General features: G+C 37.9%; 1 protein-coding gene and 1 long non-coding RNA gene across 3 annotated transcripts in view; one reads left to right on the forward strand and one right to left on the reverse strand.

The window, feature by feature from the left end:
* The window catches only part of LOC108714460, a 93,609-nt gene that overhangs the window by 46,707 nt on the left and 29,886 nt on the right, over positions 1–17,016 (forward strand). The window lies entirely within an intron of this gene.
* grin2b.L (glutamate receptor, ionotropic, N-methyl D-aspartate 2B L homeolog) overlaps positions 713–17,016 on the reverse strand; it is a 281,365-nt gene continuing 265,061 nt past the window's right edge. Inside the window, exons 11-14 of one of the 2 annotated variants that reach the window (XM_041589078.1) lie at positions 12,987–13,147; positions 10,960–11,147; positions 8,626–8,864; positions 713–3,486 (exon numbers count right to left, since the gene is read on the reverse strand). In XM_041589078.1, coding sequence (XP_041445012.1) covers positions 1,726–3,486; positions 8,626–8,864; positions 10,960–11,147; positions 12,987–13,147 — 2,349 coding nt within the window. In that variant the 3' untranslated portion in view covers positions 713–1,725. 2 annotated transcript variants of the gene reach the window in all.

Raw genomic sequence — 17,016 nt, forward strand, 5'->3', positions numbered from 1 at the left:
CACACCACATGTTCTGATCAGAGACAAACCAATCCCTCCAATTTATTTCCAAATAATATTTAAGATGCTATCTGTTCATATAAACAAGAGTGCAAATATATGTGAATATTATATAACATATTCTAGCTGTATAACTAAAGTGTAGACCAAAAGTGAAAAGCCCTCGTGGAGCACTAGTAATGTCACGCACAATGCCGTCAATTGCCAGGGTTTTCTGCTCTTCTTGTTTCTAATCTTGACCAAGTTTATTCATGCTGATCCTACAGTTATCTTTATACTTTCCCTAAAGGACTTTTCAAAAACATACAGTAAGTGCTTGATCCTTGTGATGGATTACAAGCAGTTATGTTCATCGTGGGACGGGTCAGCGATTCCTATTCCCTTTGAATTCAGTTTTATATCTAACACTGTAACTTTATTGAATAGTGATGGTAGGCTTGATCAATCGAAAACCCTAATGCTGGCTAAACATTCTTCTTCACTGTGAAGGACTATTACTATTCCTTAACCCATATTGGTATTGTCTGCCTCTGAAAGATCGTTCCATGATAGGGAAGCCCTTTGATCCAGATGTGTCTTACATCTTGTTATCCTGCTAAGTCTACAGTCCAATTTACAAAAAAAAAAAAAAAAGTCAGTACAAATAAAATTAGCGTGAGCAGAACAGAATCAAGAACACAAATTGCAAAATATATACATATATATATCAAAAATACAAAAGCTATTTAAGCCTATACTGCTGGATATTCTATCATGGGTCAGTATTATAATACAAATGTGTTTTAGGCTGAGCTATTTGGATAATTTAGGGTACTAGTTAATGGTCTAATCTATTTCTATGGTGTTCCTGAGCTACCTTATCTGCACTATTAATTTCAGTCCTTAAAGTATATATGGATTAAATATTTAGTGCTAAAACTTAAGGATGAGCTGTTTCTTTTGTGCAAAGGTAAAATAACCATTTCTAGTATTTCCTGTTTTTTTTTTCCGGGTTGCAGGTCTTTTGCATTTGGGGAAAGACTGCCTGAATTCAGAATGGATAGCATGTGCAGCCAGAACAGAAATGGAACAAGAGTTTGAGGTGGATAAACAAGCTATGCAATCTATCTTTTTATAGACCAGTATATGGTAATATAGCATTCATTGTCTTTGGACATTCTTTACACAGACATACCACAACATTCATTTTGGGCAGTTCCCAGGCACCTTTTCTAAAGAGATGGCACTAAACACGGGCTCATCAACAAAGGCTGCCTAGTTTGAGAGTTTCAATGAAGCTTTCCATATGTAAGTAGTAGCCTCTCACATTTTTCATTGAAACTTTCCCTATACCAACTTAAATTTAAGCAGCAAATAAGAAGCCCCATTTCCATTTCTTCTCCCAGACCTTGATATTATAGATATGGAAGAAAATTATTGAGAGTGTCTTTACCTATTTGTCCTGCCTCCTTTACAGCATTAACCCATGTCTTTTATAATAAAATAAATAACCCCATCCCCTCCTCTGATGTCAGCTCCGTGCGTCTGCATGATCAGATCTGAAATCCACGTTTTAAAATATGAGATGACCCCAGTAAGAGAAGAAAGACGATGAGAATCAAAAAGCTGCATTTCATGTATCCTGCTTCAACAGCATTCAGGAACACCTTTTTTCTGCTTCACTGTAAGAGAATAACATATTGGTTTGGGAAGAGGAGAATCTAGGTCCCAGCCCACCTCCCCCTCTCAGACATCAGATTCAATGCTGGACAATTTCTCGTACACATGGCCATTGGTAGAGTTGTTGAAAGACCTGGGGTTCTTATTGTTTGAAACGCAGGCATTGGGCTGGTTCCCTATACAAATGTCTTTTTGGAAATGGCCTGGAGGGCCTGAATGTTGAGCAGTGAGTGATTTTCCAGCCCCATGGAAGTCCGACCTTCCTTTTAAGCCACCAATGGCGGGTTGCCTAAAGTAGTAGGGCTTGCTCCCATGCAGCAGACATTGGTCATCCCCAAATGTGGGAATGAATGGGTTTTGGGTAACCCGATCTGGGTACAAGGAACGACTGAGCATGTAGCCCCCAGGATTGTGACTAGGGCCATGGGACTTGCTGGTGAAGGAGGTTTCATTGGGCATCTCAAACATATGGGAATAGGGGCTACCATCCAAGAAGCGTTCTTTATCTTTCAGGCTAACACTACGGGGAGCTAAAGTAACATCTTCTTTCTGAAGGTCCACAAATGTGTCATATGAATGCTGGCGGTGGAGTTTGCTTCTGTTTCGTTTCTGAGCCTTGCCATTAGAAGGACTCTGTGGATATTTAGAGTTGGGAGCTGGAATGGGCCGAGCATCCAGATCCTGCAAAGAATTGTCCTCACTGATGTCATACAAGTTTCCTGCTTTCTTGCAGACTTCACAACGAATACAAGCTGGGCGGTTAGTGTTTTGCCCTGTGTAGTTATGCATCTTTGAAGGACAGTTACGGCAGAAATTGTTTGAGGCTCTGTCTTCCCATTCCATATTGCTCACGTTTTTCTCCCAGGCATTTCCTCCAGAGCCATGTTTACGGTCAGTTTGTACAAACTCTCCCGCATGCTTCTGGTGCTGCCTGTTTGTGCAAGAAGTTTCATGCTTAAAATCATCTGCTCTTTCTGCGTAGATATGGGTTAGGTCCACATGTTCCCAGTGTGGGTTGTTTTCCTTGGTCTTGAACTGATCCAGATAAAAATCCCTTAGGCCCTCTTTGTCCCGGAAATAGCGCTTGTGATCTGGGGACCTTTGACGTCTGCGATAAGCTAGTTCGATTTCATCAAATTCCCGTCGAGATTTGGCTGATGCTGGGCGCTTCTTCAGACTGTCCTTATACTGTTTCCTCCTCTTTGCATTGCCTTCTATATTCCCATAGGTAACAGTATGTGTGGATATATCAGAAACATCGGATCTTATTAAGTCATCAGGGCCACCATAACGGTCACTCTTAAAAGAAAATTTACCATACAGATCACCAATTTGAGTTGAGGAGTGTTTGGATGGCAATCCAATATCTAAAGGTTTCTTGGACAGAGATCTGGGTTGTGTTGTGAAAGGAGCATTATCACAGTCATACAGCCCATCAATAGAGCTGTTGCTCCCTATACTGTGAGGTCGATGGTGATGAAAGTGATCTTGATACACATTGCTGTCTTTAAGCTGAAGGTTACCAAAGGTCCTCTCCACCTCTGAGATGTAATCGCTAAAAAGATTTTCTTCTGGCTGAAATGACTTACAGTCAGAGTGGGTGAAACTCCGGCGATGTTCTGAGATATCGTAGACTGAAGATTCCCTCCGTATAAAGTCTAAAGCACTCTGTGGAGAACCATTTACCCCAGAAAGATTTGCCATGTTCTTGGCAGTGCGGAGGAGACGGAGAATGTTGGAATGAGTATTGTTCATTGTGGCCGAAGGAGAGTTCATTGCCGACTGCCTGTCTTCTATTGCAACTCCATGAATGCAGCTGTAGATTCCCTTTAAAAATAAAGAAAGAAAAGCAAATATTATAAACTGGAATGACCATCAATGCTACCTAAAATAGCTACACACAACAATATATATAGTGAATAAAGTACCCCCTATTGTAAAATATAAGGATATTATAAGATACTGAGGAGTTACATGACCATTTAAAAACATAAGGCCGAAGGCTATTCAAGTTTCCAAAAATGTACAATTTGTAAACATTCATGTCACATCATATAAAACATTTGAGGATTCTCCTTCCCATATATGTGGCTGACTAATGTATCCTATGTCCCAAATGCTTGGTAGAATGCTTGTGAGTTGTAGTTCAGCAGCTGTTTGAGAGGCAAGGGTTGCATGCCAAACCTGTAGTACAACTTGTCCAGAGTTAACAGGAATAGAGCCTTATAACAGGAACAGAGCTACACAAGGACTTAAACGTTGATCACTGTATTATCCCACTGAACAATGTAATTACTACGCACAATCTAATACTTTGACAATGTCATTGAGCAAATGCAAAGAAGATATTTCTGTTTAGTGGTTGCAGCTGCTTTTGCCAGAAGACATTAATAAAGAACTCATTTAAGTTTATTTTTGTAATGGAGGCACACAACATTTATCTGCAGCCAAGAAGCAATCAGTCCATCTCTTCTCTGTTCATTCTATACAGCAAAAAAAAGGCATTATTTAAAATTCTATTTAGATTATACGCTCTCGTGGGTAGGGGCCATTTGTTTGCTCCTAATAGATATCCGAAAAAAGAGAATAAACCATAGCTTATTTTTAAGGTGGAATTATTTCTTTTATAAAAAGGTCATAGCATATTGGATCAAGAAACACCAGTATTGATAGTAATTAGAAATATATGGTGCCTTTCTTGGGTTATGTCTACGTTTATCTCAACCACAGGGTATAATATAGCAGCATCCTCTTTTATATAAAAGAAAAAAGGAAAGCTTTTTGGCATTTTGGTAAGGGAGGCTGCAATTTTTGGAACAAAATGCTGGTTTGTATCAGACAAGACAGATGAGAGGAGGATCTAACATGTTTGCAGTCTGTGCAGCTGTAGAGGGGCTCCGGGGAAGCCTCATAGTTGTTTTAGCAATTTCTTTGCCCTCACAGTGTGTTGGTCATAATTAATTTGCAGTCACTGTTAAGCACTGTTTATCCATGACAGTTCTATTTAAATAAAGAATAACAGTAATAATAATTGGGGTCATGCATTTATTCAGTGCACAGTGAACCATGCTGTCGTGAGGTTGCTCAAGAACATTCCATTCAATTAAAGACCAAGGATGGAACAGAAACACTTCTGATTGGTCTTCATTGTTACTCAGGACCTGGCAGGCAGAAAGAAGAGCAGCTGAGGTCACTGTGTAAACCAGACTGCAGCTAAACTGCCATGCCAACCTGCTCATAGCAAATCAGCATTTTGTTTTTAATCAATATGAAGATACTTCATATTCATCAAAACACTTATATGAAAAGATCTTTTAATGCAAAGTTAAAGTGTCCATTTTTAGTATCTCCACATGCAGATAGTTCTAGTACTTGTTCCTTAGTTAAACCAGTTGAAGTATTGCTTCCTCTTACAGCCATATTTTCCCTGGATCCTTGTGCTGTGGAATCCACAGAGTTAAGTTGAGCCATATTTGTTTAACATTTTCTTCTTAGCAAGAAGTGCGCTTGAGTTTGTCATCTTGGGATTGTGACAGTAAAATCAGCAGGAGAACCTATGTTGCCTTAGAAGGCAGTTTTTTCTTTATATTTCGGATCATGACTTGCTTTGTTACACAACGTTTTTTCCCCTATGAAAAGCTCCGCACCAGACACTTTGTCTGTCTCTGTCTAGATTGTCTCTTACAGAAACACTGTAAATAAACTCAACGCAGGTTTTTCTCTTCTCCTTTCTTTGTAACAGTTGTTAAAGATTCTCTATACAATGCTGACTTGTAATTTTGCACAGGGTTTCTTAAGCTTTCACTTGGGGGGCCTAAATGAAACCTAACTGTCACCTTAGAGACTCAAGAATTGGCCTCGCCATGCATCTCCTTTTCGCTACTTTGTCTGATGTAGGATAATGTTTTATTGTATTAGAGGGAATCATGGGTACATGCTCTAAATAACCAGTGACACACAGGTTAAGAATCCTTGATTTTGGGAACTAAGCAATCTTGGTAGTTCTGCAAGTTGTAAGGTTCCACCTATCGATGTGAATATATTAAAGGGATCCTGTCATCAGAAAACATGTTTTTTTCAGTTAATAGTGTTACACCAGCAGACCTCTGCACTGAAATCCATTTCTCAAAAGAGCAAACAGATTTTTTTATATTCAATTTTGAAATCTGACATGGGGCTAGACATTTTGTCAATTTCCCAGCTGCCCCTGGTCATGTGACTTATGCCTGCACGTTCGGAGAGAAATACTTTCTGGCAGGCTGCTGTTTTTCCTTCTCAATGTAACTGAATGTGTCTCAGTGGGACATGGGTTTTTACTATTGAGTGTTGTTCTTAGATCTACCAGGCAGCTGTTATCTTGTGTTAGGGAGCTGCTATCTGGTTACCTTCCCATTGTTCTTTTGTTTGGCTGCTGGTGGGGGAAAGGGAGGGGGTGATATCCCTCCAATTTGCTGTACAGCAGTAAAGAGTGATTGAAGTTTATCAGAGCACAAGTCACATGACTTGGGGCAGCTGGGAAATTGACAAAATGTCTAGCCCCATGTCAGATTTCAAAATTGAATATAAAAAAAATCTGTTTGCTCTTTTGAGAAATGGATTTCAGTGCAGAATTCTGCTGGAGCAGCACTATTAACTGATTCATTTCGGAATTTTTTTTTTTCCCATGACAGTATCCCTTTAAGAAATGGGTGAGGAAGGGTCTGCAAAGTGTTTTGTTCTGCCCAGGTAATAGTGGGATTTTAGTTGCCATGCTACTGTGGAATATCAATTGAGTTTATGTACTTAATTTTTTGGTTGCATCTCACAACTGGCAAATATTTTCTTAAAACACAAAATTACCCTGCCAATGTTTACTGAAACACTGGTTTCCAGCCACACAAAGTAAAAAGATGCCGTTTAAGTTTACACGCTGATCACCAGTGCTATAAATGAACTATCATATAAACTATTATGAATTTCAACAAAAGTGTACACGCAACCTGACATTCACTGAACTACTGGGAAAGGCCCGTTTTGGAGGGGGGGGGATCGCTGGGGAAGTGTGGACTGTTTAATGATTCCAAAAAACTCTGCCTGCTGCTTTCTGCACATTCTCTGGTCTTTGATACTGTTTAGTGTGCAAAATCATGGTCTGAGTACCAGACTGAAGATTTATGTACAATTGTTATGGGACTACTTTGCAATGTTTTAGAAAGGATGTAAGTGCTACAAGAAAAGTGATTGAAACTGAGGTCTATCATGAGTGCTTCATATCTTATTATATATTATTATAAGACACAATGTTTAATGGACTGCCCTTGTCCTTTAAAGACACTTTAGGAATTACTCCGCATACCCATGCTCGCACATCCCTAAACCTGGTGTTAGCTCAAACATCTTGTCTCAATATATATATTTATAAAAATTTTCCCTGGTCTAGTCACCCACATGATCCATTCACACTTCATTACTTATGAAGAATCCAGCTGACTTGCTGTAGGCAGGGCTAACTTTAAAAATAATGGGGGCCTCAGAAACCCAACTGCTTATGTTCTGTTATGTTCTAAACCCTGCTTATTTCTTGGTAATCCCCACCCACTTGTGAGCAGTCCAGGACCCCCAGTAGGACCATATCCTGGCAGAACTCAGGCTTGCTTCCCCAAATGAGAAACTTTTGCTTATTCCAATTGAAAATATTTTAAACCAGAGGTTTACCAAGGCAGTGTATATGTGAGTCTATCTCCTCAAGATCTGCTACCTCAGCTGAAATTGATCTATTCCAAGAATGTATTATAATTAGTTATAATCAATGTAAAGTTTCCTGAAAATCTAATTAACATTTTATTAATGAGTTTACATTAAAATGACAATGTCTGAAACTGGATCTTTAAGATATTGTAATACAAAACCTCTCCAAGAATGAATTATCCATATGCATATCAATAAACATTTGTTTTACCTCTTAGTGCCTGAGGCACTGTTTTGTGAATTTCTGCATGCTCAGTTTCTGACCACAGTGAGCAGAGGAACGCAGGATGAATACTGCATGATATATATATAAATAAATGTGCCCATGACCTTGGTTTCTGTGTGAGCACAGTGGGCCACGAGAGTCAAAGGGATGGCGGTATTTAAAGTGTCATTGTTTTAGTTTTGGGATGAGCCTGTGGTACGTATTAGAAAAGATGTGGTATCATTAAAAGACATTATTTTGTATTTTTTTTGTTTTCAACAAGAAAATGTGACCAGTTGCTCCTTCAAGGGTAGGCTACAGAACTGAGAGAAAGATAGAACACTTGTAAATAAAACCAGTGTGAAGAAATGTTATGGTATAATTACTGTAGGGCTCATTTAATGCTCCCATTTTTTTTTAATATAGCCCTTGTTTGTTTTGCTCTAAATAAATGTAAAGTGCTTAATAACAAATGGCTGGTTAGCCATAGCAATGTATCAGTAAAATCACTCTGCTGCAGGTAGAATACCAAAATCAAATCTTTAACTGCTTGCTAAGGGTAACAGGGTAACACAAGGCAAATTTGACTAGTACAGGTATGGGATCTGTTATCCAGAAAGCTCTGAATAAGAATCAATTTTATCCAAATAATCCAAAGTTTTAAAAATGATTTCCTTTCTCTCTGTAATAATAAAACAGTACCTTGTACTTGATTCCAACTTTTATATAATTAATCCTTATTGGAAGTAAAACCAGCCTATTGGGTTTATTTAATGTTCACATGATTTTCGAATAGACTTAAGGTATGATGATCCAAATTATAGAAAGATTTGTTAGCTCAGGTCCATTCTGGATAACAGGTCTCATACCTGTATTAGTATATATACCCCAGTGTCTATTATCGGTAGTGGACCTAAGACTTAGTCAACTAAAGATTGGCTGTTAGTGAGTCTTTCGCAGACCCTAGCAATGACCTCTTCATTGTAATTATTAGATCATAGGCCACAAAAGATAGACAGCACTTTAGGACTCACCCTGCTAATGGAGAACACAACACCTGGCTTTCCTGAGCAGACTCCCATGAAGCAGTGCCGCAGCTGCCAGAAGAAGAGATGCTCCATTATAAATGTAATGAGACTCAGCGCCATGGCAGCAGCCAGCATGTAGAAGACTCCTGCCATGTTATCGATGTCCAGCTGACTGCTCATAACCTCATTCTTTTCATTGTGACAGATACCAGTCAGCCAAAGAGCCTCCAACTCTTCCATTTCCCCTAAACAAAACAAGCAACATGTTATTACTCTGTCATAATGTTACTCTAGGAAAGGGATCCTACAAACTAAAGTGTAGACGTCCAGAAGTTGGACTTGGTAATCCTGAATATTTCCTGTAGGATTCCCAGGCAACTGACCTATTCAGAATTAAAAAAGAAAATCAATCTCACTGGCCTAAAGTTCATCAATGTGATAGGCCAGTTCTATTAATTTTTCAAGCAATATTGATATTGATCACTGTCCGAGCTTTCAAGGATTTAATATTACAGATGACCAAAGTCTGGTCTTAAATGCTGAATCCCATACAAGGTTATTTATTGGCAAAGTTGCAGTTTTTAAAATTGTTTTCAGTTAATTTGATCATAATCAATGCTGATTGCATTGAAGCTTTAATGAGCTTCAATCAAACTAATACGGTCTGAATCATTATTTGCCTTTGTAATAATGATGAATCTGGCTCTGAGCGGATCCAGAAATAATCTTCAGCTGCACTATAAGCATCTGAACACCTGAGTGCATACTTCATTTATCTTGTAGTGACATGACTACCATGATTACATTTCCCAAAGAGTCTCTGTTCATGTTCCCCTTTGTTTCAATATCTAATAAGGGAATTTTGAATACTGCTTGAGAGATTTTTGAAAAATGACCTGTGTAATAATACTATCATCTGAATAATAAATTAATACAAATACATACATCCACAAATAAATAAATAACAATCTGATATGGCAACAATGTCAGGGCTCTACTAAGTACCCTTGTCCTTTAAAAATACCCGTCTGGATCCTTCAACCCTCTAAAGTAAAGTAAATGGCTAAAAAAAGTATAGTTTACACATCCCCTTTGATTGGCATACTTTATGCTAATTTAATGGAAAGCCTGACTTTTGGGGTTCACATCTTATTTGAGATCTGGTTAATTGTTATTACTATGATTGGACATAAATCTCAAGAGTGGATATAAAGAAACTTAAAGGTTTAAGATATTTTCAAAAATCCCAGCACATGTTATAATCTACTGTGATATAATACTGTGTGAGTGATAAATCTTGAAACCTCTTAATCCAGTCCTATTTATAGCCCAGACAGGCTGCATATACCATTAGTTTCTATGGAATATTTTAAGATATTTAACCCTGTCTTCTTTTCTTTGTTATGGATTCCATGGAAAGACTGATTAGACCACTGTGGCTTTATACTTATATACTCAACTACTAAAGCTAATTTACTAACAAAATGCACAAGTGTAATCACTCATTGCAATCAGTCAGATCTTTGTTATTTTCTAATTTATGGTAGACTGATTATCAAACTAATTTCTCATTGGCCCTACTAGAAGCTGTAGCCATGTAATTTGGAACTTCATTTAGTAAATCAGCGACAACAAGTCATAAGGATTTATTAAATAGATGGTGCAACTATTGGTCACTAGTGCAGAGTTGAGAAGAGGGGACCTTAGTAACGGAGGACTCTGGGGTCCACTTTTGCTGTTCAATTTTAACTCCCAATAACTCATAACAGCTAGAGTTTATAACTGTTACACAATCTAAGTTTTCTTTTGCAAGTTTGTATATCCTGTAGCATGTAGCCAATGCCATTTTAAGTCCCAGAGAGTCATGTGACTAATGAGTAATATTTATCACTAACACATAACGGCATTGAAAGGGTTGTTCACCTTTGAGATAACTTTTAGTATGATGTAGAGAGTGATATTCAAAGACAATTTGCAATTGGTTTTCATCTTTTATGATATCATGCATTGATTTAAATAACAGACTGAATTATGAATTGGAAAGGAACTGAATAGAATAGAAATAGGAGTGAAAAAAGTAGCCATAACAATACATTTGTAGGCTTACAGAACATTTGTTTTTTAGATGGGGTCAGTGATCCCCATTTGAAAGCGGGGAAGAGTAAGAAGATAAGTGCAAATAATTTAAAAATATATAATGAAGACCAATTGAAAAGTTGTTTAGAACTGGTCATTCCATAACATACTAAAAGTTAACTTAAAAGTGAATCACCCCTTTAATAATATTTATGAAACATTTGCCTAAACACTGCCTTTTTCAGACAAGTGAGAGTTACTTACCGTCACCGAATAGCTGAAGAATTGCAAGATCGACCTGCCTTTTCCACCCTGAGTCCTTCTGGATGGCAATCCCATATCCGGTGGTTGCAAATACTTTCCCACTTCCAATGGTCACCAGCTTGCACCCTTCATCTCGCCCAGCCATGTAGTTTAGGACTGCAGCATCATAGATAAAGGCATCCAACTTACTGCAATGCCAACAGCAAGAAATTAAATGTTACCCACACAAGGCATTACCCAGTAAATGGACTTATATGATTATGAGAAAAAAATATGTGTAGACCATTTCCAAAATGTCATTTGCAGAGGCAATACCAAGAAGTAATTAATTATATTGTATCGTTAAAAAATAGTTTCATAATAGAGTTTGAAAGCTCTAAAAAAGAACAATCAGATCAGTCTGATTTGGTCCTGCCCATGGGTAACTGAATCAGCCTGATATTATCTTATTCAGAACCTCTCCAAACAAGCGGAACTGGCAGTGTATGGCCACTTTGCACATATACACTGATCGATCAATTGTTCCTGCTCTCAGTCTGGAAATGAAAGCATGTGTGAGTTACTAAAAAAGTTAGGTTGTGAGCAGGGGCCTAACTAGGGTTGCAACTAGTGATGCACCAGGATTCGGTTCGGGATTTGGCCAGGATTCGGCCTTTTTCAGTAGTTATTAAGTTATAAACTTACCAGCAGTTAATTCTTCATGCAGTTTTTCAGTAATTCTGGAACTTTAATCGTTTTTAAAAATAAGTGCCAAGCTGCCCTGAAAAGTATATCCCTGCTGCAGAACAAATATCTATCTATTCAGGGCACATGCATGTCATTGTCAGAGTGGGTTGCTACCTGTCTGGATTTCACCCTGACAGCCCGGTTTTTGGAAGGATTGCCCGGGTGAAAAGTGCCTCTTTGGATTTCCAAATTAGGAAATCTGGACAGGACATTTAAGTGAAAGACATGCCCAATCGCTGATCACCACATCATCAGTCCCGCCCCCTACGTTACCCACCGCCAACGTCACCTGGCCTTTAAGCTTTCCTCCTCCTTTAACACCTGATTGAAGGTGCCGTAAACTTTTGGAGCAAACCTAACAACTTTTTCATTGACGTTTTATTACATACACTGCACGCTATCGCAAATTTTAAAATTCGCAATCACTATTCTACTAAGTATTCTACATTTCTTCGCATGTAAATGAATTGTGAATGATTTTTGCTTTAGCAACCAATATTACATTCCCCCTATTTGTCTCTTAGGGAGAAAAGTAAAACAATTCGCGAAGAGAACAAATTTGCAAATGAAAATGTGCATGTCGCAATGTAACAAGCTTCATTAGGCTTTGAAGCTTGAAGGTGCCGTAACATTTTGGAGCAAACGTAACATTTTTCATTAAGAAATGTTATTACATACACTGCAAACTGGAGCAAACTATAAAATTCACAATCATTGTCGTGTGAGGGGCAAAGTGTTTCCGAAAGCAAAATTGTTCCTTTGCGAGCATTTATTCAAATTGCAACAAATTACAAGTTGCGGTAGCAACCACTTTTACATTCCTCCATTAATCTATAATAAACTAAACACTTTCTGAAAAACAGATGAATTTTAGTGAACTGCAGTTCAGTACAATCATTAAATGACCCATATATCATACTGCATGTTTAAGATCATGATAGATGATAATAGATTCACTTGCAGTATCTACCCTACTGTATGACTTATCTGCATATACAGTACAATATTTACATTACCCCTTCTCGAGATGGAAAATGGTAGAACATTCACAACTGCACAAGCACTGACACCAAAATTCATGTGCAGTTTTTATTCTTCCAATTGAGGAAGAACATGATTTGGGTCAAGTTTGTATATCAAACAGTATCCAAGTTTATGCCTTTTTATCCAAGCAGAGCTGCACTTATCCATAAAGTCTAAATTGTCATGATCACTTTTTGATTAGCTGAGCTATTGGCGGAGGGGCTGATTTAGTCCCCAAGGTATGGAGGCAAATATATATCCAATGAAATGACACTTACCCAGTCTTTAGAGAGAGGAGAGCATCCTGTACCGACCGCTGATTGAACTTAACCATGTACGAGTGCATCTCCAGGTAGTTGTTACGGATATTCCTCTCTGTGCTGCCATTAGGAACAGTTCCAAATCGAAAAGCTGGAGAGAAGTCATTGGGTCGTTGAAACTGAAACCATCAGAAAAGATAAAGTTGAAGGAATAGCTGAACTCCCTTTTTCCTATAGAGTTACATGGTAAGTTCATTTAGAGCAAAAGTGAACCAAATGTGTGCTGTCACTCTTCTGTTTTATTACATTTTGTCACACACATTATTATAGAAGGTCCCTTTATAGAGATCATCTTTCTGTGCTCTATTCACCTCCGTGAGGAGGGAGCTGAAAGTCACCATGGACAGGTTATAGCTTAGTCCACAACATTACATTTTACCCTATAGATTCTGCTCATTGTGGGCAGATGCTTTAAACTGTTTATTTAATGTTGATACTCCTAACCGATACCAGTTAATATTCCATTGCTAGAGATAGGCTGCCAGCTCAGTGGATATGCTGCTGTTCTGGGTGGGTTTAAATGGGGCAGTATACTCCCTGTATTCATCATAAGTTAAATAGCTTGTGCAGAAAATACTGTTTGCCTATTGTGTTAAATAAGAAAATGTGTTTTTGTTATTTCATATATTAAGCAGGGCACACTGAAGCTAAATGGCAAAGCTAAATGATGCTTTCATTTTGCAACTTTCTACCTTTTCAGAGCAATTGTAGGAGGATAAGGCAGTTAATTAAATATGAGTCCACAGATAAACCCGCATATTTAATGACCCATTCCTCCTGTAAGCGTTAGACAAAGGCTGCACTAGGGGGCAGGAAGGATCTTGTTTGTACAAAGCTCGTTATCAAAGTGGGAAAAGTCCCGCTTGTTCTGTAAGGGTACTTGCACACGGTTGAAATCTGTGCTACAGTGCGTGACGTCTCCCTGAAATGCTTTCCCATCGGTAATAAAGTGGCGATGTGAAAATATATGCGGTGCTTTGATTTCCAAAGTTGCCTCATGAAGTTTCCTGACTTCGGAAAAAGAAGCACCACGTACGTTTTCCCAATGGCAATTTACTTTATTGCTGATGGGAAAGCATATTGGAGAGATTTGTTGCCCGTGGTAATGCAGATTTAAATGCTCAGGTGAATGAGCCCTCTAATTTCTTTATCCCAAAGCCACTTCTATTCCATGCCACCCATGTCTAGTGTTAAAAGCCACCACAAACCATTGCTCAAGCTTCTCTTTCCACTCCTGAATGCATCCATAAGGACTGCTGTAAACATCTTTAAAATTTTAATTGATTTCTCAGAATTGGTTCATTTTCTGCCAGGCTAAAAAAAATACATCCAAGTTAAAGAACCCTGTGCCTAACTTAACTGTTTCCCCATGACTTCTGGATGGGACAATGCCATGCAACAAGTTGTCTACAGAAAGGCAATACTTGCTGATACATAGTTGCTAGAATATTAATCATAATCATATACCAGCAAAGTTCTTTTCTGTTCCTTCTTAAGATTGATTCAGATGCTATCTGAAAATGATATAGTTTAAACTTACGCCATGGTTATTATACTCAGAAAAAGCATTATTCATTTAAAAATTAAGCAAACAGCAGATTTTCACCAAAGCATGACATTTAGCTGAAGTCAAATTAGGATTTCATTAAAGATAACATACCCAGAATTCCTCAAGACAAAATACTAGGGGCAGGGAGCCTGTGCAGGGCACTACACTTATTTACATCCCTTTGCATTATCTGTTTGCAAAACATTATTATTATTATTAGTATCTATAAAACACAGCATTGTACAATTAATGGGTGTACATATTAAAATTACAGGAAAACATAAAACAACACCAATAACCAAAAGGTAAAGAGGGCCATGCCCAAAAGAGCATGCAATCGAAAAAGAGAACAATCTCTAGTTTGTATTACATTTCATACAGTATTACGATTATTATAAAAAAAACTCATATTTCTACAGCACGTTCCTGAACACTGTGATCAATAATGTCAACATCTGCAGGTCAGCTTCTTTCCTTTCATACACAACAATTCACATTTTATTTACTGACAAGTTCCATAACTGAGCGCACAAACCACAAAAAAGAAATGGAATAGATTCTCTAGAACATCTATGACCCGAGCATCTTCTATTCAAAGCACTCTAGCAACTTAGTCTTTTCAGTCAAGACAGCGGCACACAGGAGAATATATACAGTGAACTGCCTCTATTTTTGAAAAAAAATATTTAAATCAGATAGTTACACTAGCCATACACCGGATGATAATAGCTGCTGACTTGGCCTGTACAGACCATGTCTGCAGCTTATCAGCCAGGTATGGGGCCCTGGTGAGGTTCTGCCAGATCTTTACCATCACTTTCTGTGCTTGTTTTATGTCTATATAAAAGAATAAGAAAACGTGTCTCACAAGCCTATACAGGCAATGTAATAAAAGGTGAGACAATTGCACATTAAAATGTAGAAAGAGTACGGGAGCAACACTTAAGTAGACTATTGCTTACTTTAGTTATGTGATTGGAGGAGCACATTTACAAATAATTGCTGTTCTCAGAAGTAATCATTATTACTAATTAGGAAAAAAAAGACCAGGTTAATATCTAGAAAATTTTCAGCATTATTTTGCAATTTATATAAAGCAGAAATGATTGTACATCAATAACCTTAAAATTAATTTCTGTTTCCTTTTTTACCCAAAACATTTTTGGGGTTACTTATTTTTAGCAGAAGTTTTCTAGAAGGTTACTAAATGTGATAAAATTCAGACTGCTGGGACATTGTTAGGAATCCCAGTAGGCTTAAAATATATTTAGTGAAGCTGAAATTATCCACAAAGGGAAAACTTTATATTCATATTCAGTATAATTTTAGGTTCTCCAATGGAAAGACTTCTACAGTATTTGTAGCGTCTCCATAATTTTCACTCTCCTTTCCTAAAACTGAACTATAATAATAGAAAATACAATACAGGTATGAGATCCCTTATACAGAAACCTGTCATCCAGAAATATGAGAAGCCCATCTCCCTTAAGCAAACAAGCAAATACATAATAATAGTTAAGGGGCCGATGCATCAAGGGTCGAATATCAGGGGTTAATTAACCCTCGATATTCGACTGGGAATGAAAATCCTTCGACTTCGAATATCGAAGTCGAAGGATTTTGCGCAAAAAGTTTGATCTAACGATCGAAGGAATAATCCTTCGATCGAAAGATTAAATCCTTCGAATCGAACGATTCGAAGGATTTTAATCCAACAATCGAAGGATTATCCTTCGACCAAAAAACTTAGCCAAGTCTATGGGGACCTTCCCCATAGGCTAACATTGGATTTGGTAGTTTTTAGGTGGCGAACTAGGGGGTCGAAGTTTTTTCTTAAAGAGACAGTACTTCGACTCTCGAATGGTCGAATAGTCGAACGATTTTTACTTTGAATCCTTCGATTCGAAGTCGTAGTCGAAGGTCGAAGTAGCCCATTTGTTGGTCGAAGTAGCCCAAAAAACACTTTGAAATTCGAAGTTTTTTTACTTCGAATCCTTCACTCGAAGTTAATGAATTGGCCCCTAAATGTTTTTTTTTTTTTAAAGTGTCACTGTAATAATAAAAGAGCACCTTGTAAATTATCTGCATGAATCCCAATTGGTGGCAAAACAAACCTATTGTTTTTTTGTTGTTTACATTATTTTCAGGAGACTTATGGTATGGTGATCCAGATTAAAGAGAGATCTCTTATCCAGTTCACTAATACAGTTTGTGCAAAAAGTGAAAAGGTAAAAAATGGGCTAATTATTTGATCACACGTCCTTCTATTCAGCAATATCATTTAGTTATAATCCAAGGGGCAAATTCCCTAAACGGCGAAAATGCGCCAGCGACCGCTTTGCACCCATCGCCAGACTTTGCCAGGCTTAAATTCGCTAGGACAACCCCAATTCACTAAAGTGCGAAGTAGCGTCCAGGGCGCCGAACACTGGGGAATTT

Source organism: Xenopus laevis, chromosome 4L, assembly GCF_017654675.1.
Source record: "Xenopus laevis strain J_2021 chromosome 4L, Xenopus_laevis_v10.1, whole genome shotgun sequence".
NCBI classification, from domain to species: domain Eukaryota; kingdom Metazoa; phylum Chordata; class Amphibia; order Anura; family Pipidae; genus Xenopus; species Xenopus laevis.